The sequence below is a fragment of the Rhinolophus ferrumequinum genome, chromosome 20, assembly GCF_004115265.2.
Source record: "Rhinolophus ferrumequinum isolate MPI-CBG mRhiFer1 chromosome 20, mRhiFer1_v1.p, whole genome shotgun sequence".
In the NCBI taxonomy this organism is placed as follows: Eukaryota; Metazoa; Chordata; class Mammalia; order Chiroptera; family Rhinolophidae; genus Rhinolophus; species Rhinolophus ferrumequinum.
The window spans coordinates 33,842,742-33,869,736 of NC_046303.1; the positions used below are offsets into that span (position 1 = coordinate 33,842,742).

Here is a 26,995-nt window from a genome sequence, read left to right on the forward strand (position 1 = left end):
ATCTGTAAAATGGATATATAATAGTGCTTAACTCATAGCATTGTTGGGAGAATTTAATATATGATATTTGGCACGGTGCCTGGCATACATCAAGCACACAGTAAATATAAACTATTACTACTCACTACACATTTTTAAACTAATAAGAATGGTACCAAACATATTACAATTTAAAGGCCTGATTCAAGGAACCAATTATCGTTAAAATCTATTAGAAAGGCGATTAGGGTGATTCCAGTTTGTCTTGTACTGACCAGCAGAAGAGGTGTCCTTTTCCACAGTCCACAGCGGGAGCTCTGAGCAAGGGGAAGCTGAGTGTATCGGACCCAGATGTATTTGACCCTTGCTTTGTTAGTCTGACTGCTCTTTCACAGCCTGGAGTAGGGCACCATTTAATGGCAGGATTATTTTCAACAAAGGCCTGTTTAAACAGCAATAAAAAAAGACAACAAAAAATATTTTAACTCTAAATTCTAATAATATAGAATGTGTTCCTATGTGAATTTACTTTAAAGCCAAAAAAAAAAAAAGTAAATATAATAACAAGGAGTAGTCAGTATCAAGAAATACTTAAAATAGTATTGGATAGTAAGAAACAACTTTTTTTAAAAAAAGTATTGTTGACATACACTATTATATTAGTTTCAGGTGTACAACATAGTGATTTGACATCTATATAACTTACGAAGTGATCACATGACAATTCTAATAACCTTCTGTCACTGTAAAAAGTTATTACAATATGATTCGCTATATTTCCTATGCTGTATACTATATCTTTGTGACTTAATTATTATATAACTAGAAATTTCTACTCTTAGTGCTCTTCAGCTTTTTCACCCATCCCTCCACCCTTCTCCACTCTGGCATCTATCAGCTTGTTCTCTGTTTCTATCAGTCTGTTTGTGTTTTGTTTTGCTTGCTCATTTGCTTTGACCTTTAGATTTCACATATAAGTGAAATCATGAAATAACTTATGTAGTAAGAAGGAAAAAAGTGGTTATTACCTAGTAATGACATCATTTAAAAAATTTTTTTCTTTAATCTAAAAACCAGGTAGATGATGATAAAGTAAAAATGCAATTATTGACAATGAAAATGTGCAATTTGAAAATGTTTTCTCATATACTGTGCCACTTTTCTGATGCAACATAACTATAAATAGAATCTTATATGTGATTATTAGTTGCATTACAACAGTAAATTTCTAAATGGCATCCTAATAATACATAAAAATCAATATTATGATGCTTTCTATATTAAAGAAAGAGTAGGACTCTTTTTTACAAGTCCATACATTACGGGTTTAGACTACAAAAAAAATCTGTACAAGACAGTTAAAATGTAACTTTTAAATCACACAAAAAAGAAACTTGCATACACCTCTCAATAACTCCTGTATGAAAATAAAGACAGAAAAAAAAGATGCAATAAACAGAATAAGTCATTATATGAAACTATTACTTGAAACTAAAAAAAATTCCATAAATTTCTGTTAATAATCTTTATTTCTAAATATTTATATTTAGGAATGTAAACTATAATGTCTTTTGTTAAACTTAAAATAGGTACTATTTTGAACATTATTTTGATCAGGTATAAAAATACAACAGGCAAAAATCAGTAAACAGTTCTGAGCAATAGTTCTAGTTTTTTTGTAATTACTTTAAATTTTCACTTTTACTTCTTTCATTATAAAATAACTTACCTTAAAATTTTAATTAATGCTACCATTCCTTTATGCAATTTTTGTGACAGACAAAAGTCAGAGTCCATTATTTTACATTTTCAAAAATAAAACAAAAACATTAAATAAAATCTATTGTATAGGTTTCATAAAATTAAAGTTACAGAAGTCAGACATAACTGGCAGTGTACCTTAATATCAAACTGTAGGTATCGTTTGTCCATCTCCTTAGAAACTACACTTTCTATGATATCCACAGGTACAAGTTGGAAACAATCATACGCAGGACAGAAAATGTTGTGAGCTTCACCTTCTTGAATTTTCAGATTCAAAAACCTATTAAAATTACCAATTGACAGAAAAAAGGCAAAGATGTAATTTATTTACACATTCTAAGAATTTTTTTCTTTATGCTAAATTTTCTGTTAGAATATAAACAAACACCAATGAACAGTGTAGAATATCAATTATAATACATTGAGTCATATAATTCACAAACATTATTGTATACCTGCGGAACCATTCATTATATATACACATATACAGAGAGTGCCAAAAAAATGTATATATATTTTAAGAAAGGAAAAAACTGTATTACAATTGTAATAATATATACTGATAACAAAAGATGAATACAAGTCATGTATATACATTTTTTTGGCACTCCTGGTATTTATGTTTTATTATATCTTTACATGTTTCTGTTTTGCTTCACCCTCTCTAAAAGTTTGAAACAATGTATTTTTAACATTAAAAATTCAGAAAAACTTAAATAACATTAAAAATTTAGAAAGGTTCAATTCTCAGTATTCTCTACCTTTAAACAAAAGAGCGCGACTGTACAGAATTAAATCATGGATAATTCAAGAGATTTTGGGGTGGCACGGGAATATACCATATTTTGCTGTGTATAATGCGCTCCCCTGTATAATGTACCCACGTTTTTGCCCCAAACTTTCAGGGGAAAAAATCTTTTGTTTTAATTTTTTTAATTCAAATTTTTATTTGTTTACATTTAGGTACTTGTTTTTTGTATTATAAAGGAATTTCAGCATTTATTCTTTAACATATTATGGTACAAGAAATTTTATGTAACAAATAACTACAAAATACAAGAACAGACACAAGGTACAAGAAATTTTATGTACTGGTAACAAATTTACGATATTTACACATCATAGAAGGCCAAGAACTCTTTGTTGTTACAAGTTCGTCATAAATTCAACAAAACCGATCATTGTATTCCAGGGTATTATTTTGCATAGGATATCATTATTGGTTTCTAGAGTTATACTTTTAACTCATAATCATAAATAAAAGAATTGAAAACATTTATATAGATAAGAAATTAGTACTACCCATATATAATGCACATCCTAATTTTTCCCTCACAAATTTAGGCAAAAAAATTGGGGCATTATACAAGTCAAAATACGGTAGCACAACTCTTTGAAGAACAGGATTTCTGCTTATATTTCATTTAGGTGAATATTAAAATGAGTTTCATGTCCTATTCTAGGCATACTAGTTGAGGCAGTGGGGAAAAGCCATCCTAGAAAGTGGCAGGAATCTAGCCCAAGGTGAATTAAGTGGTTAAGAACAGAATTTTGACTTAGAGAATTCCAGGACTCCCACTAGTAAGTTATATGATCTTTAAAAAATTGTATTTTAACTCTTCTGTGCCTCAGTTTCACTATCGGTAAAATGGAGATAGTAATAAGTACTTTTTGGGGTCGATACACAGATTATATGATATAATATATGTGAAATATCTGCATGGTGCCTCGCATAGAATAAGAATTTATAAATGTTAGCAAAGGTTTTTTGCTATTATTATTAATAATCCCTATAGAAAAAAAAACCCTAGAGAAAATGGAAAACAAGGCAATTAAATCACCATTCTCTACTCATCACCATCAACAGCAGCTTGATTATTCCACCGCCTACAGTATCTTCTTTCTTCAGTCTCTTAATTCCACTGCACTTAAAAAACTTCCATCTTATTGAGACCTTATCACCTCTGCTCCCTCAGCTCCTTCTCCTTCTTCCTCCACAGTCTCATCTTGGCAATTCAGAGAAAACAGTTCACTCTTAGTACCCTCCCTACCACACCTCCGACCTAGCCATTTCTTAGCTACCTTTGTCTTCCCACCTATCTATCTATCTGTCTGTCTGTCTGTCATGGATCTTATCCTTGGCACAATAAACATGCTCAAGTTTTTCCTATCCTGAAAATCTTTTTCAACCAAATTACCCTTTTTAGTTTCAGTTTCCTTTCCTTCCCAAAGTTTCCTGGCTAAATAGTTAATGATGATTTGTCATTGCTTCTTCACATCTATTCCATTCACTTCTGAACCTGCAACATTCTGGCTTTTATCACCTCCTCATTGAATGGCTGCTCTCAGCAAGAACATTAAGACTGCCCATGAGCCCAAACTAGTCAAAACGTCCACAGTTTTTATTTGCTTTGACTTTTCTAGAGCATTGGACACTGCTGAACACAGCTCCTTCTTTCAGATTCTCTCTTCTCTGGCTCCCACGACGTTTTTATTTTTTTTTCTGGTATTCTCTTACCTCCAGTTGTTCCTTGTCCATCTTTTTTAGTACTGCCTTTTACTCTCCTGATCACTTGTATATTACTGTTCCCTAGGGTTTTCATGCCACAACCCTTCCCATTCCATATAATCTTCCTGGGTAATCTAAATACCTCTAACATAAACTACCACCTATATGCTAATGACTCTGAAATTTAAAGCCCAGAACACCCCCCTTAGCTATCGATCTTGATTACACACACAATATTTTTGTTTAAATAGCAAAGCATGATGGTTTAAATGTCCCATAGGCATTATAAATTCAACATGTTTAAAATCTTCCCCTCTATTTTCAATACGATTTAAAACCACAGACTCCACAAAACTCTGATGTATTCCAAAAGAAGGGTATTCTGCACCTTAGTTACTAGTTAAAAGTTATTTGTATTACTCAAATAATACAGGAAAAACTATTTGTGTCAGGAAAAACAATTTGGCAGAGGTAAGGATGGACAAAGCATTCAGGGAAAATGGTATACAGCAGCAGTACTGAGTGTGATGTGTGGATTCGTGAGTATTCTGAGACTTTCCAGGGGCTTTATGAGCTCAAAATTACTTTCAAAATGGTATTAAAACTTTGTTTGATTTTTGGTTAAAACTGCTGCTGTCTTAGCATGAATCATGGAAGTGGCACTAGGACTATACTAGTAAACTTTGTACTCTTCACTGCTCTATACTTACAGTTAAGGGAAAAAAGGCCAGATTTGCTATTGCTATTTTCTGCCTTTTACTTTATCTTATTTTAATTTACTCTTCATTTTCTTGTTTCTTGAAATGCTTAGATTATTTATTTCAGCTTGAGTATATGCATTTATTATTGTAAATTTTGTTTTCAAGACTATTTTATTTGTATTTCAAATGCTTTAATGTGCTGGATTTTCATCACTATTAAAGTTCAAATTATTTTCTAATTTCCAAAAAAAAAAAGCCAGTTTCATTTAAGAATATCCTTGATGGAGTAATAAAGATGATTATTAACGACTAATAAATTTTACCATATAATTTTATTAAATCTTAGCCCATGAACACACTATTTTAGGCATTCGGTGCAAAGAAATGGAAGTAAGCATAATGAACTTCTGCTGAATAGCAAAGCATGATGGTCATCTCAAGCAAGGAAAGCACTTAGGAAATTGTTCAAGTTACAAGCAGATCTACCCACTTTTATCATGGAACGCTATTTTTATTTGAAAGAGAGACTACAAACAATAATTATTCAGATTTAGGTATATGGTAGACTTTTTTTTGAAAATGAATTACATATACTTGTCATGTCAAGGAAAAAAAGTTGATGGAATTTGTTGCCAATGATAAAGTTCAAGCCTTCAGATACAAATTAGAATTTTGAAAATTTTTTATCTGCTACTGTGAGCTTGACAACTTCCCAATACTGACACTTTTCTGATGAGATTGGTGGTGATATTAACTAATGTGATTTTTTTTTTACTATATTTATGTATAGGGAAACATGTTAACATTGGAAGATCTGAATAACCCAGTGAACCAATATTTTCCAAATGTTGTTACAAAATCACGCATTAGTAAAACAGCTATTAAAAGTACATGACAGACCAATGAATTTTAATGTAAGAGTACAAAAAATTCTATTAATATGGTTTCAGAATTTACACTGCAAGTAACCATTAAGAAACTACTGGGCCAGCCCTGTGGCTCAGGCAGTTAGAGCTATGCTCCTAACTCCGAAGGCTGCCGGTTCAATTCCCACATGGGCCAGTGGGCTCTCAACCACAAGGTTGCCAGTTCAATTCCTCGAGTCCCGCAAGGGATGGTGGGCAGTGCCCCCTGCAACTAAGATTGAACACGGCACCTTGAGCTGAGCTGCCGCTGAGCTGCTGGATGGCTCAGTTGGTTGGAACGCATCCTCTCAACCACAAGGTTGCTGGTTCGACTCCCACAAGGGATGGTGGGCTGTGCCCCCTCCAACTAGCAATGGCAACTGGACCTGGAGCTGAGCTGCGCCCTCCACAACTAAGACTGAAAGGACAACAACTTGACTTGGTAAAAAAAAAAAAAAAACTACCACTTGTTGAGTTTTTATGTATATCAAAGAATAACCACACTTATCTCAATAGACTATTAATATACTTCTCTCTTTTCCATCTACACATCTATACATTTTTTTTGGCACACCTGGTATATGAAGATGGTTTAAATTTTATGTATTCTAAATACATCAGAGAAGGATTATTTATCTCTGGGGAATTAAATGACAGAACTCAGAAGACCTCATTGTGAGCCATGCTATTAAATCCTTATCAAGAAACAATTTCCCACTAAATTTATACACAGAACATGGAGTTGATGAGTGTTAGTAAAAGAAATCTGGGGCAAACTTTACTCATACTTTTATTTTGTAGGTCAGCTTCATAGATTATATGACAGATAGGTTCTCTCTGCTTATTTCCATGCTTAGGAAGATGGTAATAATTAACATTCATTGAGTGGTTACTATGAGTATGTGCCAGGCCTTGTTCTAAGCATTTTACATATATTAAGCCATTTAACAATAAACTGACAATAATCCTATGAAGTATTTACTATTATCAAAATTATATAAATTAGAAAATCGAAGCAGGGAGGTTATCAATTTTCCTGCAATTAGTTAACTAATTCAACAACTAATAAGTAGCAGGAAGGATATTCTAGGCTGGGTAAAATATAGTAACTTCCCTTTCATTTGATTTCCCTCTTGGCATAGATGCTTCAAAGCATCTGGCTGGAGTGATGAGATAAGGGGGTAGGGAAGCATAAAATAAATTGAGATGTTTTCAAATTATCTAAGGTCCTTTAAAAAATTCTCCCTTCCTTCTTAGAAAGATGAGTTTCTTTAATATGTGCCTATAAAATATGAAAAGACTGTAATTAATCTAAAAATGGCTTTATCAACATATGAATCACCCAAAGTAACACCTGTTTTACTGGTACTTGATTTGGCAAGAACTACCAGGCAGGAGTGGGGAGGAGAATCTTAGGCAGGCTGATAAGGTACCATGGAAAACAATAATTAGATCTTTCAAATTTAAATCTTACCATAAACTTCTGAAGGCTACTCTGTGATGAGTTTGGGAGATGGTTCCTGTGACAGGAGTTAGGTGAGGAAGGTCAAAGAAGTTCAAAAAAATTTCAGTAAGTCCTGGGGGTGGGGTTGGGAGTGGGTGGGTGGGTGGGAAGTGGTGGTGGTTCAGTTTTCACATAGAAAGAAAGGTCAACAGTTGCAAACTTGGTAGAACCCCGATAATACTCCCAAATACAATACAGTTAACAATTTTAAGCTAAAGAAACTACATGTGGAAGATTTTCTGCATCCAGAACTAAGTCAAAGTTTGCTTTGGGTTGTCAGCTCTGGCCCTTGCCAATCAGTTTTCCAACATCAACTGTACTGATTTGATCCTACTAATTAGACTCTGAGCCTTAGTCTATGTTTTCTTAGCCAGATAAGAATTTCTTAGCCAAATAAGAATATCTCAGCTAGATATTCTTATTTATTCTTACTTTTTTTAGAGTGGTATTTTTTCCCTTCTAAATGAAATTTTGCCTCCTACCCTGATTTGGAAAATAGATAAAGAAAATGTACTCAGAATGAAACAAGAGTGACAGAACAAAGATCAGTGGTTGTCTATAGATTGGAGGGAACGGGTAGTGGGGAGGGATAAGAGTGAGGCAGAAAGAGAAGGGCAGGTGGGATTTCAAGGAGAAATGAGGACACTTTTGGGGGTGGTGGACATATTCATTATCTTGCTTGTGGTATGGTATACAAATGTCCAAGCTTATGAAATCATTTATTTTAAAAATGTGGTTTACTGTATGTCAATTAGACCCCAACAAAGTTGTTTAAATATACAATAGAAAATGTGCTGGTATTCTTGCTCTCTCACCCAGTGCAGTGTTTGTTCTCCAGCACCCTACACTTGTACCCAGCACTCCATGAAAAAGAATAGCTTGAAACCTACTGATTTTTAAGATTTCCTTAAATAGCAATGACATGCTTCGCTTACGTCATCAATCAGCAGATTTATGTGTCTCCAGAGAAAACACGATATTGCATTTATTGTTCATTTATTGATCACCTTCATTTTGTTTATAAACCTCCCTTGAGAAGTATAACATTAGGGAAAAGCTAATGGATGGTAAGAAAATGTAAGTCTTGGAAAGATAATGGTAAGGAGAATAGAGATAAATATGAGAAGCAAAATAAATTTTCCACTTGTAATATATACTCAACCATGCCTAGCAGAGACATCTAAATGAATTCATTAAAAAGGAATTTTAAACACCCATATTCTTCTTACAGATTTTCAAGGCTATTTGCTTGTCACAAAAAATTCAGACAAAGCATAAAAACAGATGCTTAAAAATTCTTGGGATATAAGAGTTGATATTTAGGTGTAGGCTTGAAATTTACATGAGATGTAAATTAAGAAAATGTATTTACATATACCTACTTTGTTCCGTAAAGTACCTTACATTAAGCTAAATAACACTAAGTGTTAAATTAAATAATTTTACTAAGTTAATAGATGGGAAAATGTTAAAATATGAAAAATAAAACTCTTCCTTAGGATTAAAGTGTAATGCATTTCAGTATAATTCTGAAAGCAATATAGTAATCCATATCTTTAAATATTGAAAGCAAACAATTTTATTACTAAATCAGAGTGCTATCATGCAGTAAGAAATACTAAGCTGCATATATACTCACGACTCCCAACATCCTCTACAGAAATCATGTCCACAGGGCATATCCACCGGGTCTTCAAATACAGAAATAGTACACATACAAATGTCACACTGGAGATGAAGGAGAGCAATGATTTAATCAAACTCATACTTTGGAGATAGGACAATATATGCATTTCTTCAGTTTAAGGTAAAAATACTAGCATAGTAATTATAAAAAGTCAAACTCTTAAATTCCAAATTTATGTATTAAATTAATCAGCAACTATGCATTTGGAAAAAGAAGTACAAGAAACAAATCGTTATAATCTATTCAGGTCAAGATCAAATTGCCCATTTCAATTATATTCTTGTAATTGAATCTAAGAATATGACTAGAGGTTTCATGAAACAATATTAAATAATTAAAAAGTTAAGTACAAAACTATGGAAGTATAGTGAATATCAAACCATACCAAACTGGTGTCCAAATCCCCAGGAGACAAACTTATTTCATCTGGAGAGGTGACGGAAGAGCGTGTAGTCCTTGGAGTTCTCGGAGAAGGGAGCGTGTCCCAGGCATTATACCCACTTGGTGGAGGAGTTGGCATTTGAACACCTGATCGTTGGCAGCAGTTCTCTGGGTTGGACATCCAAGCTTCAAGTAATTTCTCCCTGTCCCAGTCTTTAAGAAAAATGGAATAGATATCTCTCAAAAAACAGAAAATATGGTGTTTTAAAACACCATATTTCTTCACAAAAGAAAGTGAAGATAAAGAGATCTACGTCATCAAAGAAAGAAAAATTATTTTATATCAAAGCAATAATTGCAAATGAATATTCTGGTATGTTATAGCCATTAATGTTTTTAAACAGAATTCAAACTTTTATAATATACCATGGCTTACACCCATGTTTATATCTAACCATATGGTCCAAATCTAACAATATGGTCCAAATTTCCAGTCATTTCCACTAATAAACAAAGGAGGTGGCTCATCACTTTCAGAATTTACTAAATATTTGTTGGCATAGTTTCATTTAGCTGTTTTATTCTTTATTCTTTCAAAAATATGTAAGTTTGCAATTGGCCTCACTGCTGTCAAGTTGTAAACCGATTACATGGCTCACTATAAACAAATCAAAATGCCCAGCAAGTTCTAAAACTCATTTGATAAACAGCTTTAAAGCAAAAGGAACTTCTGAAGGGATTATGGTTATAAAGCTTTAGTGAATTACGTATAAATTCTGTATTAAGTGAGCTCCAATATGGCTTAACTAAAAAAGATGATCTTCTAACTATTACTTCTAACTAATACTTTAAAAATAGCTAAGTGAAGCATGTTATTATAAAGTCCAGAGCCATAAAAACCTAACCCTTCAAAACAATAAACTAATATGTACAACCAATTATTTTGCTAGGTGTTTTACACATAGTATTTCATTTATTCTTCCCAAAAAACTTTTCAATCATTATTTAGGTGAAGAAACTAAGACATAGGGAAGTTATATAACCTGCCCAGCCTCAGACAGATAGCGAGGGATTTGAAACCAATTTCGGAAACTCCAAAGCCTGTGTTCTTCCCGCTAGAGGATCGGGTCCAGAGCAGCACAGTAAATGATTCAGTGTAGACTCACTCTATACAATTTTACAGCTCAAATACAAATAGCTGTGGAAATGTACTACAAGACTTTTCCAGTCACATTAAGTCAATGTATTTGGTGATGTAACAGGATAATTACTTCTCAGACATCCAATGAAGACAGAAGAAGTGTTATTTCCAGCTGTGTAAACCATATGTGAAAGGCACAGAAGTATAATGGAGAGACAGGAGCAGTTCTCTAAAGTTACAGTATAGCATGTGGTGGTTTGGGCAGATGGAAAATAAGATTAGAAATAGGGATCAAATTACAAAGAGGAAGAAATATCCAACAACTGAAAAAAAAACCCCTATGAGGAGTTCAGTGCAGGAAATGTTGCTAAATGGACCTCACTGCTTTGATAGGTCACTACTTACTTTAAAAGTTAAAATTACTTTTCTCAGAAAAGTAGGATTGTTTTTCAAAAGTCTCCATTATGTCACTTTCTCATAAAGGAAAAAAAGAACTGCTATAATTCATATACTCAGATTAAACATGCTACATTTAGTCTTATCAACTACAAATATTTTTCAGCACAATTTGTGCTTGGATTCTATCACCATTCATTTAGCAAATAATTCTGAATGCCTTTTACGTGCCAGGCACTATGTCAGGCAGTAGGGAAACAACGGGAGGAAAAACCAGGCACAGCTCCTGCCTTCATGGAACTTATGGTCTAATAAGGAGAAAGACAGTAAGTAAAACCAATACATTTTTAAAAATCTTCAATGTCAGAAGCAACGTGAAAAAGAGGCAGAGAATCCCAGTCAGGGAGATCAGAGAAGGAGACTCTGGTTAAATGGCCCGGAGCGTCCATCTGAAGGGTGAGTGGGACTTAACCAGGTAAAAGGGAGAGGAGAAAACATTCTCGACAGATGGTACACAGCGTATTCAAAGGCCTGTGGCAGGAGGGAAGGTGGCATCCTCGTGAAAGTGAAAAGGTCAGTGTAGCTGGAGCATGGTGACCAGAAGGGAAGCACTGTGTGAGATGAGGCTGAAGAAATAGGGGCTCGGCCATGCAGGACTTTATTTAGTAACACTTCTATCATCAGCTGAGGAGTAACAGGAAGTCAGTGAAAAGTTGGGCGTGGAGTTAGTTAGGAAGGACGGGTTTTCACAATTACATTACAAGATCGATCTCACTACAGTATGGAAAAACAAACAAACAAATGAAGAAACTGGTTAGGGCAAGAGTTGGAGGGCAAGACTGACCAGATAAGAGGCTACTGGGTAGTATAAGTGAGAGATGACGGCAGCTAGGGCTAGGTGCTTGGTTGTAGTGGAGATGAAGAGAAAGGGAGAAGTTTACAATTTGGGAGGTGAACTCGACCACTTGGTGACAATAGGATATAGGGTCTGAAGGAGACTAAATGTCAAAGTTGGTGTCCCAGGTTACCCTGCTGCTACTTATGTAAATGGGGAATACTAGAGAATCAGGTATACGTGGGAGAACTGATTTTAGTTTTAGACATGATGAGCTTAAGGTGATTTTGAGATGTCCTTAGAGGTGCTTTCAAATAAGCAGTTATACATAAGGGTATGGAGCACAGAAAAAGAGGTCTAGTCCAGAGGAAGCCTTGGGAGAAGATATCATTTCCTAGGAAGAGAAGATGTGGACCACAAATGTTTAATTACCTATAGAAGACGATAGCCTCCAAAGGAGCTTAAAAAAATAATTCACTACAAATTTACTCTAAGCACAAGACAAATTAGCCTTGGTCTCATATTTTGTAAATTTTATTTATGTTCTCATTAGCTATTCAATTATATAAGTTACTTTTATTACTGAGGAAATACCCAGAGAATGACCTTTGTATTCTTACAGAGTCGTCCCTTAAAATTCAATTACTATTTAGTAAATACTGCCAAACATTTCTGTCTTCTGCTTAATCAACATCAACTTCATTACTTTGGGACTAAATTTGACAATACATAATATAATACTCAAATCTATTTTCTTGTGTAAAGTTGAATGAATGTTACCAAGGATACAATCTATAAACCTTCCAAATGATTCAGTTTAATAGCTCTGAAACAGAGTCTGTCCTGGTTTTGAGAGCAATTAGTGTAAATTGTAGCTCTGTGCACTGTCTGTGTGATTCACTAACATCATTTATCTCAGTACAGCTTATTTAGTTATAAAATGTCACTGATATCATGCAAACAATATAGAAGAGATGTCCGTTTGAAAAACCTGCATTAGCCTCTCTTTTATGCCTTAATAGGGGAATGAATTATAGACCTCTTAAGTAAGCTATCAAAAAAGTTAGGACAGATGCCAAGTACGAAAATTCAATTAGATATTAGAATTGACCCCTATTAAGTGAAAGAAGTAACTCAAAAAAATATCAACGGAGTAAAAAATGGAGTTGATCATTTAATACTTGATATAATGTGTAAACAAATAGAGATGAAAATGTGCCTTTTAATTACAATAAAATTACTGGTAAAGTTAACCTTAGATCCCACATAATATTTTAACTTCAGAGTTGTGATACATTATATATTCTAGCTGAATGTAGACCCCTGTGTTAGAAATGGCTGTAATACACAAAAATGCTGCAGTGTACAACTGTTACTTGCAGTTAACTGTGGCTATGTGTCTGAATTCTGGCCAATGGAGTATTTGCAGGAGTGGTGATATATGCCATGTCCAGGCCTGGCTCAAAAACTTCCCACATTTTTTTCTCCATGCTCTTTCCACTTTCTGACTGATTGGCTGGAATGGAGATAATCCCCAGGGCAACCTCAGAAACCACTTTAAGATGGCAGAGTCTCAGTCAGTTAGGGCCCTTGAATAACCGTGTGGAGCAGAGCCCCTGTCCCACTCCTAACCATAAAAAGGAACACTTTGGACTACTACATGATTAATACATGTTTACTCTGTTTGAATCTACACTTTTCTTTCAGCAGTTAGTCTAAACTAACTAATATAGCTGTCATGTCATGGTGCCCCACGAACGGACAGCTTCCACTTTTCTGCCAGCTCTATGTTATATTTAAATGAACTCTCTGTATTTAAAATCTCAAGCAATAGACAGGATATACCTTCTGGTGCTGTGAAGCTTACTCTAAAGAAACACAATTTACAGCATTCTGGGTTTCTTTACAAGTTCTTATATAATGACTATTAAGCATTATAATTGGCTGCAAAGAATATATTTTACCTTTAAATTCTATGATTTTAAAAGTTCGTCTGAATTTCTAAATTTCATTTTTGACTCAGGTCTAAAATTTTTTCCATAGGATTCATTTCAAGTTTATAAATATGCCAACGGATAAATGTAATTTTATATTACAAAGGTAGATTTTTAAAAAAATACATAAATAATATTTCAGGTGCATTATCTATTCATTCTATACCTTTTTTCTGAGGACTTAATGTATGCCAGATATTGTGAAAACAAACAAACAAAAAAACAACAAAAAAACAACAAAAGCTGCCCTGTAAGTGTTCCCAGGTTAATGCAGAGGAAAAGCAAATAGATTATTACAATATTGTATTCTAAGTGTATGACTCATATACAACATGCACGGGATATAATGGGAATAGACAGGAAGGGTCTCAATGCAGACGTAGGACCAAATAAGCATAAAAGATTTCCTGGAAGAGATGATTCTAAAGATAAGCAAGAAAGGGTAAGAAATGGGGAGGTGGACAGCCCAGGTACAGAAGCCTGGGTCACGAAGGTCTAATAGAGAGTTTAGATGGTTTTAAGTCTGTGGAGAGCCAGTGAAGGGCTTTTAAGCAGGGGAGTGACGTGATCAAATTTGCATTAAAAAAAAAAAATCTAACAGAATAATATGAAAAATTAATAGGATGAAAGAGAAATGGAACACTAAAAACCAGAACTCAGGAGATTACAGTTTAGATGAAAAATAATGACAGCCTGAATTTAAGTCAGTGGCAGTGGGAATGGTAAACAGCTAGGGAGGGTGAGGAAAGATGAGAGATAATTAGGAAGAGAAATGAGAAGACTGTGGCCAAATCTGATAGAAATGGAGGAGTCAAGTATGACTTCCAAGTTTCTGGCCAGGGTAATTAGATGAATGTTGGTGCCCCATGTATCAAGACAGTGGGAGAAATGATGAGTTCAGGATCGACATCCTTAGATTGAGGAGAAAATGTTAAATAGGCATTTAGAAATATAGGCTCAAATACTTTAAAGTCAGGTTGTAGACACACTCTTTATCGTTCAGGTGGTGTTTGAAACCATTGGTTTCATTAGATAAACACGCACACAGCAGTTTTTCTTAGAAAGCGGTCTACTCAATAGGCTGGTTTGCAACAAAGTTTTTTTGCCTCACCCTCACCTAGACAGACTCTCTGGAAGTAGTCCAAGGAATTTCTGGTTAGTTTCCCAGGAAACTCTTCTTAACATTAAAATTTAAGAGTCGCTAGTATATAAAGTGGAAGAGTGTCAAAGTATAGAACCCTGGGAAATATCAATATTGAATGTACCAATTCTGGAGGGTTATATACCAAATTATTCAGAGTGGTGATCAAGAGACGATGAAATATGGAGTTTTGAATTTTCTTGTGATCAAACGATTGTATCAAAAATTGTGGAAGCTGACATTCTATTTTAGTATAGATGAGCTAAAGATTTATAATTAAAATAGACAGGTTAGCCTCAAATTGACTGGATTAGAATAGCTATTTACCTTTCTCTTTTTAAAAAATAATTTTTAAATCAGAGAAAACTTGTCTTTGAAACCAGCCAAAACATCAGATATCAAGGGTGCAATGACAGTGTCCAACTCAGCATGTGACAACTTGCAGTATGGCTGTCTTAAGTATCAGAGAACTTAAAACAAGCTGAGTACTTTTCCTAAGTAAAGTTAGTAATGTTCTCAAAACAAAGCAAAGCAAAACAAAACAAAATAAAAAACAAACAAAACAAAAACTGAAAACCGAACCTTAAGAGGGACAGTATATTCTTTTGTTGACTCTACAATTTCGCTTTGTGCATTTAATGGTGAGAAACAGCTTTTACATAAAATAAACTGACAATTCTAATAACACAATTGTTAAGTATTTAGTTGACTTCAGTAAAAATAATGTTAAAACCAGGTCTAGGATTATGGGTTATAACTTTATAATTCTCAATCTTGCTTGAATAAGACACATTTCCAAAATCAGACAATCCGTAAGTTGATTTAGTATCTTTCTTGATTTTTAAACAGAAACTTTGTATTTCTCCTCTATGATTTAATAGCCAGTTTATATTTCAAAATACACAAAGTTATGAAGATACTGAGTACCACTGAGTAACCACTGCACAAAAAACAACTTAGGCTTGTTTAAAAAACTACTTTGTTTTATATTAAAATAATAAAATAGCCATTTTCTAACTCTGAAGTTTCAAAAGGCACCCATGTTATCACAAGCATGACATTTCTTTTATTACCATGAGCTCGAAGTAAAGCTTCAGCAGTAAAGAGTGGAGCCTGAAGCATGTCTGCAGTTTCCACAATAAGCATATCCTTCAATCTACGAAGATCCTGAGGCCTTAATCCTTCATATGGCTTTGAAAAGACAAAAACAAAGTTAAATTAGGTATTATACTCTTAGGAAGTTTAAATGCCTATGAACAAATATATTATATGATTATCATTTTAATCTTTCAGTTTCAGTTTGGTTATTCAAGTTCAAAAGGCTCTGTATGCTGCACTAGCATGGATTTCAAACTACTCTTTCACAAGTCTTTTTTTTTTAAGATGGAAAATGGATACCAGGGCTCATGCACCATATCATATTAAAATAAAAGTATCATACTATTATGACAAGACCATCTTACTTTACAGTTTTGAAATTTTTTAATACAGAAAAAGTATTAGGAAAAAAACCCCTATAATCCCACTGAGCAATAATCATGATTAAAGTTCTCAAGTATTTTTATACAGCCTTTGTGCAAATCAATTGTGTATGATATATGTGTTCATTTAGGCAGTTTTAATCATTGAACTACCAAACATTTGCACTTTATTAAGATCCAATTTGGATTGCTAGTGGGATTATATAATACCTATTAATTACTTTACAGAGAAGTGACGACGCCATTCTATTCAGACTTCGCACTCATAAAGATATTATTTCAATATATTTATTCAAGTGTGCATTAATGCTCCTTAGTTTTCTTCATATAGGTGATGTATTAGCCAGGTTTTTTTTTTCTTTTGTTATCCTTTATCTTTTTTTTTGGCTTTTAACAGAAAACATATAAAGAATAAAATCATGTGTCTCATTATTCAGAAACAATTATCGATAACATTTTTGTCTTACTTGTTTCAAGTCCTTTTTAAAACAAAATGAAACAAGAGAAGCAAAACCTTATGATTTGTGACATGTTTTCCCATTATATTTCCCTAATTTTCCTCATCCTTGCCTGTGGCAATCGGTACCATGAATTTGATTTACAGCTGTCATACTATTATGGCACAAAATCATGTATATATATATATATCACTAGGCAATCTGTTTTTCTTTATTTTTATTCAGTACTGCATTTTTATTATTAATAGATACACCTATCTATTTCAATCCTTTAAGTAGATATAACTAGCTTACTGTACACATAGAACTAAAGGCCATAGCTTAAAGATCAGTGGAAACTGAGACAACCAAGACGACACAGTAGGTAAATGCTGTGTTTACCTTCTCTCACAACCACATCAAAATTACAACTAATCTACAAAACAATCATTATTGAGAATTGCCTAAAATCAGGCTGAAATGAAGTTTTCAACCAAGGACTTGCAGAAGAAGCCACCTTTAGATTGGTAGGAAGGTCAGAGATGCACCACGGGCTGGCCCCACACCTGCGTGTGACCATTACAGATTGGGGGGGATATTTTGATATTTTGGCTGTGGGAGTCCCCACCATCCCCCAGAGGAGTGAGAGGTCCCAGCCCAGGGTTCCAGTGCTGGGGAGAGAAGGCCCCATAAGCTTTGCTTGTTAAAACCAGCGGAGATTGTGACTGAGACTGAGTGCAGCTGCACTCCCAGGCGCTCTTCCTAAAGGGACTGCGCACAGACTTACCCACCAATGGAAACACTCGCTCTGCGCTCCAGCGCTGGGCCAGCAGCTGTAAAAGTGGCAGGGACATATTGTGGGGAACTGAGTTGTCTGGCTTGGGATGGGGAGCTGGAAAGGCGGCTTTTGCCTGGATGGAGGAGCTGGTGGAAGCCATTGTTTCTTTGTTGAGCCCTCCCCCTTCCTGGCACGTGAACACGAACACAGGCGGCCGACATACCTGAATCTCCATTGTTAGTTCGCCATGACCTGGCGACTTGAGACCTGGCTCCACCCAACTTTCGGGCACACCCATGCTGCTTTCAGTGGCTTTTTTGTGCAGATCGCCTGCCTTGGCTCAAGCTGCAGACTTTCCTAGGATCTCTCAAAGGTTTGCGGAACCCAGACAAGCAGCATCTGGCTTGAGTATATCGGGTACTTCTGGCTGAGCAGCCCTAAGCATGGCACTAGCGGCAGCTGGCCTTGGTTCTAGGCTTGGCCTCTCAAGGCACATCCAAGAATGGCAAGGGCAGCAGCCATCTGCAGATTTCTTTCTGGCTCCCGCTGGGTGGCCCCAGGTGGGGCATGGGCTGTGGCTGAAGTAGACCTACAAGGAATCCCCTCCAAGGTGGTCCTGGGGCTGATGCCCCCAATGGCCAGCTTCAAAATAAGCTGGAGCATCATTCAGCCACTTCCAAGTATGATACGGATTGGCAGGCACCAGAGTCCTGCTGACGCAGATCCTGCTCCATAGGATCAGCCCCTGCACAACAACTCTTCCACTGTAGTCAGGGCCATTCCTCACAACCAGGGAGCCTGAGGGTCGGTCCCTCCTACTGATGTGCAATTATCAACCAAGGCTCAACTACAAGAGATAGTAGTTGAGGCACACACAACCCACACAAGGGACATACCTGGAGCGTGTGGCTCAGGTGACCAGAAAGACTGCACCACTGAATCCCACAGTACACCTACTACATAAGGCCATTCTACTAAGACCGGAAGACATAGCAGCTCTATCTAATACATAGAAACAAACACAGGGAGGCACCCAAAATGGGGAAACAAAGAACATGTCGCAAATGAAAGAACAGAACAAATGTCCAGAAAAAGAATGAAGCGAAATGGAGATAAGCAATCTATCAGATGTAGAGTTCCAAACACTGGTTATGAGAATGCTCAATGATCTCAGGGAGAACTTCAACAGAGAGACAGGAAGAATAAAAATGGAGATGGAAACCATGAAAAAAATCCAGTCAGAAATAAAGGCTACAATAATGGAAACGAAGAACATATTACAGGGAATCAACAGTAGATTAGATGAAGCAGAGGACCCAATCGCAATGTAGAAGATAAGGTAGCAGAAAACACCCAACCAGAACAGCTAAAAGAAAAAAGAATCCAAAAAATTGAGGAGTGTTTTAGGGCATCTCCTGGACAATATCAAGCATACCAACATTGCATTATATGTACCAGAAGGAGAAGAGAGAGAGCAAGGAACTAAAAACCTATTTGAAGAAATAATGACAGAAAACTTCCCTAACCTGGTGAAGGAAATGGACATACAAGCCCAGGAAGCACAGAGTCCCAAACAAAATAAACCCAAAGAGGCCAACACCAAGACACATCATAATTAAAATGCCAAAGGTTAAAAACAAAGACAGAATCTTAAAAGCAGCAAGAGAAAAGCAGTTAGTTACCTACAAGGGAGCCCCCATAAGACTGTCAGCTGATTTCTCAACAGAAACTTTTCAGGTAAGAAGGAAGTGGCAGGAAATATTCCAAGTGATGAAAAGCAATGACATACAATCAAGATTGTTTTACCCAGCAAGGCTGTCATTTAGTATTGAAGGACAGATAAGGAGCTTCCCAAACAAGAAAACGCTGAAGGAGTTCATCACCAAGAACCAGTATTACAAGGAATCTTAGAGGGACTTCTTTAAGATGGAGGGGGGCTAAAGATGGGTGGAAGGGGAAGGGATTGAGAAGTACAAATTGGGTGTCATACAGTAGTCATGGGATGCAGGGTATAGAATAAGGAATATAGTCAATAATATTGTAATAACTAGGTATGATGCCAGATAGGTACTAGATCTATCAGGGTGATAGATGGGAATGGGGTTGGGGACGGGATGAAAAAGGTGAAGGCAATAAGAAATGGATAGTCTATAGAGCATGGGGAATATAATCAACAATGTTGTAAAGATCATGTAAAGTGCCATATGGGCACTGGACTTATCAGGGGGATCACATCATAGACTGAGATGCCTGAGCAATGCACTATACACCTTAAGAGCTGAAGTAGAATAATACTGAATGTCAACTATAACTAAATATATACGTATACATAGTCACGGGATGTGGAGTACAACATACGGAAGTTAGTCAGTCTTGTGACAGCTATATAAGATATCAGAGGGGTAGTAGCTTGGGGGGTGGGTTATCACTTTATGTGGGTTTAAATGTCTAACTATTATGTTGCTTTGTACACCTGAAACTAATAAAAAAGATAAATATAAAAAAGAAAAAAAAATCAGTAGAAATTACCAAGTACTTATTAGAATGACAACCACTGAAGATGTCCACTGGTAGTATTTGTCACAGTCTCCAGAGCTCTGTGCTCTGTGGGCAGTTAGCAAACCTCATCCACTGCAGTTGACTTACAGATGTTTTAGAATTAGATATTATCTTTATTTATTGCTTTCTTTTTTTGGTACGATTGAAACCATTTCATTATTTCTTAGTTAATCCCATATGACTGGGACGTATTCACCAGGGATAATTACTCAGTTGACTTGATAAGTTTCTTGATCTTTAGATGTCTTCCGGCAGGAATCCATATACATAAATAAGGAAAGTATTAATGATAGAAAAGATTGACAGATTTGACTGCATAAATATCTGCCAAGATTTAAACATAGAAACTGTATTACTTTTAATATCTAGCAAAGTGGCCAAGTTTAAAAAAGAGGACAATACTCAATATTGGTACGGTTGCAGTGAGATGGCCCTCTGATATATTGTGGGTAAAAATAAAAATCGGTATATCGTTTAACAATTAAGCATGAATCACAAGCCTTTAAAACATTCATCTTTTGACCCAGTCATTTCACTTGTAGGAATCTATCCTAAGGTATAATCATAAATGTGGACAAAATTGGTAACTTGCAATGTTCGTTATAAAAGTGATAAAATACAAGTCACCCAAATGTACATTAAGGAAGTTATAGGACATCTACAGATTAAAACAGTCAGCAGTCATTCAAAATGATTTCCATGATGAGTTTGTAAATACCAAAAAGTATTAAGAAAAAAAAAAAACAACAACAAGATGTAAAACGTGTAACATCGGGTGGGAGATGAGGGTAAGGGGAATCAAATATATGGTGATGGAAGGAGAACTAACTTTGGGTGGTGAACACACAGTGGGATTTATAGATGATGTTATACAGAATTGTACACCTGAAATCTATGTAATTTTACTAACAATTGTCACCCCAATTAAACAATTTAAAAAACACAATTAAAAACAATTAAAAAAATATATACATCATCATCCCAGTGATAAAAAATGGAAGGTGATCTTGTACAATGTTACAAGGATTATTTATAAGTGGTAGTAATGGACATTTTAAATTTTCATTCTGCTTCTTTTTATAAAAAACATGTTTTGCAGAAAAAAATTAATTAAAAATAAAAGAAAAATCACTGGGGATGTTAAAGAGCTTTCAACATTGGTGGAACACACATTCAATCAGTCTGCAGTGCTATTCCTTTGAAAAATGGTGGTGAAGACTTACACTAAATACATTTCACATCACATTGCATCAACAGCCTACCACACCTATGTATGCATTCAGCTATACTGCCATGAATCTCTACATATATAGGTACTTAACTAGGAAAAGAAATGAAAATTTAACCTATTCTATATAGGGATGCCATTAACTACAAAAGAAAAAAAACCCCTGCAATTTAATCCAAACTATAGTTTAAAAAGCCCCCGAAATCATCATGTACGGTTTGCTTTTAAGCTCATTTAGGAACCACACTTTCCCTTTCAAAAAACTAGCGAGTCCTTTCATGATTAAATTTGTTGTACTCACTCTAGTGTAGAAGTTATATACTATGTATAACATTGCTTCTAGAAAATGTGCTCCAAGTTCAAACTTGGGACTCCAGGTATCTCTCCTGAATCAGGAATGAGAGTGAATATTTCCTGATATTCCCAGTGGTGCAACTGTGTATTTCCTAGTAGTATTTCCCAAACATTCTTTTTTCAGATTAGCGATCATTCTACCTCATTTATGTTGAGCAAAATAAGATTTGACTTCACATACATTAAGAAAGGAATAATACAAAATAATCTGCATAGATTAATTTTTTAATGCAGTTTTAAACCTAAATAGGTTACACTGGAAGAAATACAGTTCTTGAAGGAGAAAGACATACTGCCTTCATGGACCAGTTACCATATTCACTCCGAGTCTCTGCAACAGAACTATAATTAGGTCATGGAAAGCATTTCAATGCATTGCTCATTCCCAAGTGGGCACTAGCCTTCTCTTCTGCAGGAAGGACTAAAATGAAGGTGCCTTTCTCTTTCCTGTTGCAGATAAACTGCTTCTATTTTCAGACTAAATACAAAGCAGCAATAACCTTCAAAGCAGTCAGCACTGATACAAAGAAAAGGAAACTTGTTTAAAAAGAGACAGCCAGAATGAAAGTGCCTCTTTTGCATCAGCACATGCTACTGTTACCAAAATACCACTAAAGAAACAGCCCAACATACAAACTGCACCACTTTGATACCATGTATAAAGTGATAGTATTTTCAAAGAAAACTGTTGGAGAAAAGACTATGACAAAGGAGTTATGAAAGAAGTATCTGTTCTTATTCCCCCCTCCACAATGAAAATAGCTTTCCCCCAATTATATAGGTAAAACATGTTCACTATTACAAAATGAAAAAACAAGTAGTTATTTACCCAAATATATTGGTAACTGCTAAAATTTTAGAAGAAAGACTCTCAGGGAAAAGAGAGGATATTTTCAATCCCTCTTAATATGGATCTCTCATTAGCAGATCCATGCTTGAGCTTCGCCTGGGAAAGAGGAGGGACAAGAACAGCTAGAGAAGGTCTTTGGGATTCTCAGATCATCCTTCCTTTCAGCTTCCCCTCTCCTTATTCAGTGGTTCTAGCCTGGAGATCAAGACCTAGGCTACCCTGATGGTACTTTGATCTAAGAGGAAGGCAGCTGCTCCTCCAGAGTAGGTTAAACCTTATGCTAAATGGGGTGGCCAGCCAAAGCAAAGCCCAGTATATGGGCCTCCACCAGAAAAAGAGCTGGAGACTTCCTACGTTACAGGCTGGAGAGAGGGTGCAAAAGGGGAAGGGGTTCTTTAGATGGCTTTCATAGCAGCACATTGCTCAGTTTCCCTCCACGTAGCCAGTCCACTTCACAGAGCCTGTCCTCTACTATTTTTTCTGTTCTTTATTTGAAGGTTTCAATAAATTGAACACACTGCTCACAGCCATCATTCTAACACATTACTTGTTTTTATTTCTTTATAGCAGTTACCATTCTTAGAAAACTGTATTCTTTATTTTTTAAACTTATTTGTGTGTCTCTCTCTCCGGAGAGGAATATAAACACCTAGAAGGTAGGGGCTTATCTTTGTTCTTCACTGTGTCTCTAAGCTCCTAAATCAGTGTCTGGCAGAGCAGTCAATCAGTGTTTTGTTGAATGATGGAATGAAGAAGTGGACTTTAATCACCTGGAGAAAAGGACTACGTTAAAATGTGTCGAGAAAAAATTATCAGATATAATATTATATACACTGTCAAGAATATTAACTGAAATAAAAAACTTAACTAAAATAAACACCTGACCTCGGGAATATAAATTTTAAAAAGTACCTAATTGTAGCTTAATACAATCACATAGCAGGCCATGCAAAACTTCTACCACAGGCAGAATAATCCAAAAGTTGGTCAGAATTTAATTTGAAGGTAAGAAAATGAGTTTTAAAAAAGCATTGATTTTAATATTGTTCTAAAACTCACATAACTTAAAATTAACCATTTTAAAGTGTACAATTCAGTGGCCTCTAGTATATTCACAAGGTTGCACAACTACTACCTGTATCTAGTTCCAAAACATTCTCATCATCCCAAAAGAAAACCCCATACCCATAAATTAGTCACTACTTATTCCTTCTTCCTTCCAGCCCCTGGCAACCACTAATGGAATTTCTGTTTCTATGTATTTACCTATCTGGACATTTCATATAAATGGAGTTACACAATTATTCAATATGTGACCTTTTGTGCCTAGCTTCTTTCACTTAGCATAATGTTCCTGAGATTGATCCATATTTGTAGCACGTGTTAGTACTTCAGTACTTTTTATGGCTGAGTAATATTCCATTGTGTGTATACCTCACATTTTGTTTATCCATCATCTGTTGACAGACATTTGGGTAGTTTTTAACTTTTGGTTATTATGAATAGCACTGCTATAAATATTTGTGTATTAGTATTTATTTATGAAAGCATTTCTTTTTACATGATGAAATAGTAGACAAAGATAACTCCAATATGGATGAAAAACAAAACAACAAAACAAGAAAAAATATAGGACCATATGATTATAATATTAGCATGTCACAAATTCAGAAGCCATAAAATAAAATTTACACCTCTAAATACCCTAAAAGTGAAAAACTTAGATATGGAAAAATACACAAAGTTCTCTTAGAAAGCATTAAGAAAACACAAATGATCCATAGAAAAAAAACAAATGAACAACCAATTCAAAGAATAATCAAAAAAATAAATTCAAACAGGTGCCATTTATTTGTCCCAAAAAGGCAAACAAAAAACACCACACTGATAATATCCAATGCTAGCAAGAATGTGAGGAAAAGAATTCTCTAAAATGCTAGTGAAGAAAAGTAAATTGATACTATCTTTTAGGACAATTTAACAGCTGCTATTAAAGTTTCGAATGTATATCTCATGATCCATCAAAACAATTTCTACAAATTTATAGGGAATATACTTTTAAAATGTACATATAAATGATGACGATCATAACAGCAGATATTTAGATAACACTTATAATAAGCCAGGTATTGTTCTAAGCATTTATATATATTAACTCATTTAAGGATCATTACCTTATGAAGTAGGGACCATTATCATCTCCATTTTAAGGAAGATGAATCTGAAGCAACAGAGAGATTAAGTAACCTGTTCAGGTCACGTAATAAGTTGTGGGGCCAAGATATGAACCCATTCAGTCTTGCTTCAGAATCTATGTTTTTAATCACAATAATGATACAACTGGATAAAGATATATATGTAACAGGTAGGGAAACAAATATTCACTTCAGCTTTGTTTTTAATTGCAAAAATATCTAAATTATTAAATGTTCGTGAATAGGTAAGTGGTTAAAATATGTAGATCCTCTGTTCTGACTTGGGAAAAATGTTCATATGTTAGTAAAGCTGAAAAACTATTTCAGCAAAACTCAATGTACTGGACGATCTGCTTTTTGCTCTAAAAATTCTATATGCAGATATGTTTGCTTAAGTCTGGTAGCACACACAAGAAACTTACCACTGCAGAGTAAAGTCAGGAAGGGGGAAATAGTTTACATTTTTTGAACATTCTTTTCTAGTACACATGGAACATTTTCAAGGATAGACCATATGTTGAGACACAAAACTAGCCTCAGCAAATTTAAGAAGACTAAAATCATACCAAGCATATTCTCTGACCACAAGGCTTTGAAATTGGAGATCAACTGCAAAAAGAAAGCAGGAAAAACCACAAACATGTAGAGATTAAACAACGTGCTACTAAAGAATGATTAGGTCAACGAAGAAATAAAAGGAGAGATCAAAAGATACATCGACACAAATGAGAATGAAAATATAACTTATCAAAATTTTTGGGATAAAGCCAAAGTGGTATTAAGAGGGAAATTTATATCATTAGAGGCCTATCTCAAAGAACAAGAAAAATCCCAAATAAATAACCTACCATGACATCTTAAAGACACAGAAAAAGTCAGCAGAAGGACTTTTGAGCAGAATTAAAGAAAACAGACTCTGGACTTTTGAGCAGAATTAAACAAAAGAGAACAAAAGGATGATAGAAAAAAATTAATGCAACAAAGAGTTGGTTCTTTGAAAAGATTAATAAAATCGGCAAACCCCTGGCTACACTCACTAAGGAGAAAAGAGAAAAGACACAAATAAAATCAGAAATGAAAGAAAAGTTACGACGGATACCACAGAAATACAAAGGATCATATAAGAATACTAAGAAAGACTATATGCCACCAAAATCAATAAACTCAATAAATGCCAAAGTTCTTAGAAATATATAATTTTCTTAGACTGAGTTATGAAGAATTAAAAATCTACATAGACCAATCAACAGCAAGGAAATTGAAACAATCACCAAACACCTCCCAAAAAGAGAAAGTCCAGGACTAGATGGCTTCACTAGTGAATTCTACTAAACATTCGAAGATGATTTAATACCTGTCCTCCTCAAACTCTTCCAAAAAATTAAAGAGGAGGCAATATATACTTCCCAACTCATTTTATGAGGCCAACATTTCCCTGATACCAAAAAACGGCAAGGATAAAACAAAAAAAGAAAACTATAGACCAAATCTCTAATGAATAAAATGCAAATATCCTAAACAAAATACTAGCAAACTAAATACAACAATACATTAAAAAGATTATACATCATGATCAAGAGGGGTTCATTCCAGGGGCACAAGGATGGTTCAACATATGCAAATCAATCAATGTGACATACCACATAAACAAAGGATAAAAATCATATGATCACATCAGTAGATGCAGAAAAAGCATTTCACAATATACAACATCCATTTATGATTAAAACACTTAATAAAATGGGTATAAAAGGCAAGTACCTCAGCATAATAAAGGCCATATGTAACAAACCCTCAGCTAATAGTGTACTCAATGGTGAAAAATTGAAAGTTTTTCCTCTAAGATCAGAAACAGGACAGGGATGACCCCTCTCCCACTGTTATTCAACATAGTATTAAAAGTCCTAATCAGAGCAATGGAAGCATATCAAACTGAAAAGCTTCTGCACAGCGAAAGCAACCATCAACAAAATAAATAGGCAACCAACCGAATGGAAGAAGATATTTGCAAACAACATCTCCATAAGGGGCTAATATCCAAATAATATAAAGAACTTATACAACTCAACAATCAAAAAAACAAACAACCAAATTAAAAAATGGGCAGAGGACCTGAACAGACACTTCTCCCAAGACGACATACAAACAGCCAACAGATATATGAAAAGATGCTCCA

At 35.0% G+C, this 26,995-nt stretch overlaps 1 protein-coding gene across 2 annotated transcripts in view; it reads right to left on the bottom strand.

The window, feature by feature from the left end:
* The window catches only part of ANKIB1 (ankyrin repeat and IBR domain containing 1), a 115,413-nt gene that overhangs the window by 32,068 nt on the left and 56,350 nt on the right, over window positions 1–26,995 (bottom strand). For both annotated transcript variants that reach the window (XM_033088019.1, XM_033088021.1), the window contains exons 5-9: window positions 16,011–16,128; window positions 9,435–9,643; window positions 9,002–9,090; window positions 1,879–2,023; window positions 255–421 (exon numbers count right to left, since the gene is read on the bottom strand). In XM_033088019.1, coding sequence (XP_032943910.1) covers window positions 255–421; window positions 1,879–2,023; window positions 9,002–9,090; window positions 9,435–9,643; window positions 16,011–16,128 — 728 coding nt within the window. The remainder of the gene's footprint in view (window positions 1–254; window positions 422–1,878; window positions 2,024–9,001; window positions 9,091–9,434; window positions 9,644–16,010; window positions 16,129–26,995) is intronic.